Source organism: Balaenoptera musculus, chromosome 5 (assembly GCF_009873245.2).
Source record: "Balaenoptera musculus isolate JJ_BM4_2016_0621 chromosome 5, mBalMus1.pri.v3, whole genome shotgun sequence".
NCBI lineage: Eukaryota > Metazoa > Chordata > Mammalia > Artiodactyla > Balaenopteridae > Balaenoptera > Balaenoptera musculus.
In genome coordinates, this window is record NC_045789.1 from 22,741,411 (window position 1) to 22,743,813 (window position 2,403).

A 2,403-nucleotide genomic window follows, 5' to 3' on the forward strand; every position below is an offset into this window, starting at 1 on the left:
CTTATTCAACCCTAATGCTGATGGAACTCCTCACTGAAATATATACGAGACAAATTGAGTCAATCAACCTGAGCATCTTTCCTTTGTTTTACCTTTTCACTGGTCTTGAGGCCTCAACCAGGAGGGCATCTGGAGTCTCCCTCACTAAGAGAAGAAATCCTAGAGAGAGAGAGAGAGAGAGAGAGAGAGAGAGAGAGAAAGCTTCCCTGAGACAGATTCTCACATGGAAAAATGATTCGGTTCTTTGCCCCTCCTAATAGCATCCCATTCTCTATAAAACGACCCACACTTTCTTGACCCAGGTCAGAGTTTCTTAGACTTTGCCTCGCATCATTATTACTTGGAAAACTTTTAAAAATTCCCATGCCTAGGACTTAAAAGGATTCAGTAAAGTAGTATTTCTGGGCATCAGTATTTTTTAAAGATCACCATGTTATTCAAGTTTGCTGTCAAAGTGAGAATAAGGACACTTGCCCTACATAGTAAAAAAAAAAAAAAACTGCATGTAAGTCACCTAAAAATATTGTTAAAATGCTGTTTCTGTTTCAGGAGGCCTGAGTTATGCCTAAAAGTCTGAAATCTAAACACAATTCAGGGACATAGACTACACTGAGACTACTAAGGTCCCTTTTATACTCAAGTAAATAAAACTTGGTGACAAAAAAAAAAAAAACCTTACAAGAGATGACTGGAAGTGAAAATATCTGTACAATATATCACATTGGGAGGATCTCATTATCATGAAGAAACTACCTAAATATCATTTCCCATGATTTTTAATAACCAAAATTTACAAGATGAAGACAATATCCTCTATTATGGTTTTAAGTAGGACTCTCCCTCGTAGACAAACCTTCTAGTTTCAGGAAAGCCTCAGCTTAAAAAATGCAGACTTTTCATCCCTACATAGGTGTCTATTCTATCCAGTTTCCCAAATTCCAGTCACTTGCACACTGAAGACAAATCAATGTTAATTAATAGTTTCCTACTGACATTATAACAATGTTTTCCAATGTGTTGACTCAGTTTCTTATTAATTTACTAATATTTTCCTTTATTTTTCTTTCAGTTCTATTGAGATATTATTGACATCCAGTACTGTAGAAATGGTGGGTGTACAGCATAATGACATACATTGTAAAAGGATCGGCAAACAATTTAAATTTTTAAAAATTTACTAAATACTTCATATGACAGTTTGGTAACCTCCATTTAACACATAAGTTAAATTTACACAATTCATAACATTACATGAAATGGGCTGTGCAAGTCTCAATATTATTTGGTGTTCTGAAATTTGTACATAAACCACAGCTGGGGAAGTGCTAATTCATGAGACAAATTCTGCTCCTTTCTTCTTTCTTTTACTCCAGTAGTCGCCTCCAAGACTCGTTAGCCTGGAGGCTGAGTCTTCCGTGCCTTGGGGCAGGGCGGGTCACTCCCCTCAGAGGAGGAGACCAGAAGGTCCTCCTGGAGAACACGGACTGGGACACGGGTATCACCCAGGTTCCTCTAAGAGGTGAAACATCTGACTTGTAGGAGAAGGCTTCTTAGGATGAAATGAAAGGTGTTCTGAACCTGGGGCCCTCCCCGCATCCCTTGTCTCATCATGAAGACAATTCTGAGGGGTTGGTCTGGAACATGCGTAGATGGTGGAGGTTGGGGGACAGTGCAGGCCTGGATTGGGCTCAGGTGAGGTGAGTTGGGTAGAGGCTGGGAGTCAATGCTTAACATTGGGGCAGGTGTCCTTATGGTCATTTGGTGTGCCTGTGTGAATCCAAGTCCAGTTGTACTGGGAAGAGGATAAAGGCTGTGGATAATTCCACAGATCAGGTCTCTGAGTATCCTCAGAGGATAAAAAGGACCTGAGTCTTACTTTTATGGTGGGAGAGGGGAGGTTGGAGGGGAGGTTCTAGCAAAATTGGATGGAGACCCAGGCAGATCTCTTACCTGCTGCCTGAGTTTGGAGTCCCGGTCACATTTACGTTTGACATTCTCTGGTCTGCACATTGAGTCTACTTCAGGACATTTGAGTTGTGCTCTGTGGTTGGTGACATGGTCCAGACCAAATGTCTTGGTGGCAAGCTGGGGAACATCATAGGAGAAGCTCCCAGGCCTGTTGTCTGTCAGCTTGGCAATGATGTTTGAGCATTGACCGATGTGCTTCGGTGTAGGTTGTGAGGTTTAATGATATCCTCATCCTGTCCTTTAACTGGTCCACAAGTGGAGAGCAAAGAGCTCAGTACAGAGCTCTTGATGTAAGGCTGTGCATGGCAGATGGCCCTCATACCAAGTGTCTTGAGTGATGGATGACCTGTGAAAACAAGTTCCTTGACAAATTTTTTAGTGACTGTGTGCACAGTAATTGGTTTGGAAGGATGTGGGAGAAAACACCACAAATAT

The 2,403-nt window shown here is 41.5% G+C and overlaps 1 protein-coding gene across 1 annotated transcript; it reads right to left on the reverse strand.

The window, feature by feature from the left end:
* Positions 1-1,392: 1,392 nt before the first annotated feature.
* Positions 1,393-2,010, reverse strand: LOC118895906 (putative protein FAM90A26). Its single transcript, XM_036853465.1, has 3 exons — positions 1,986-2,010; positions 1,579-1,865; positions 1,393-1,512 (listed from the first exon to the last, which is right to left on the reverse strand). Exons 1-3 carry the CDS (start codon positions 2,008-2,010, stop codon positions 1,393-1,395), a joined length of 432 nt encoding a protein of 143 aa, XP_036709360.1.
* Between the last annotated feature and the right edge of the window lie 393 nt (positions 2,011-2,403).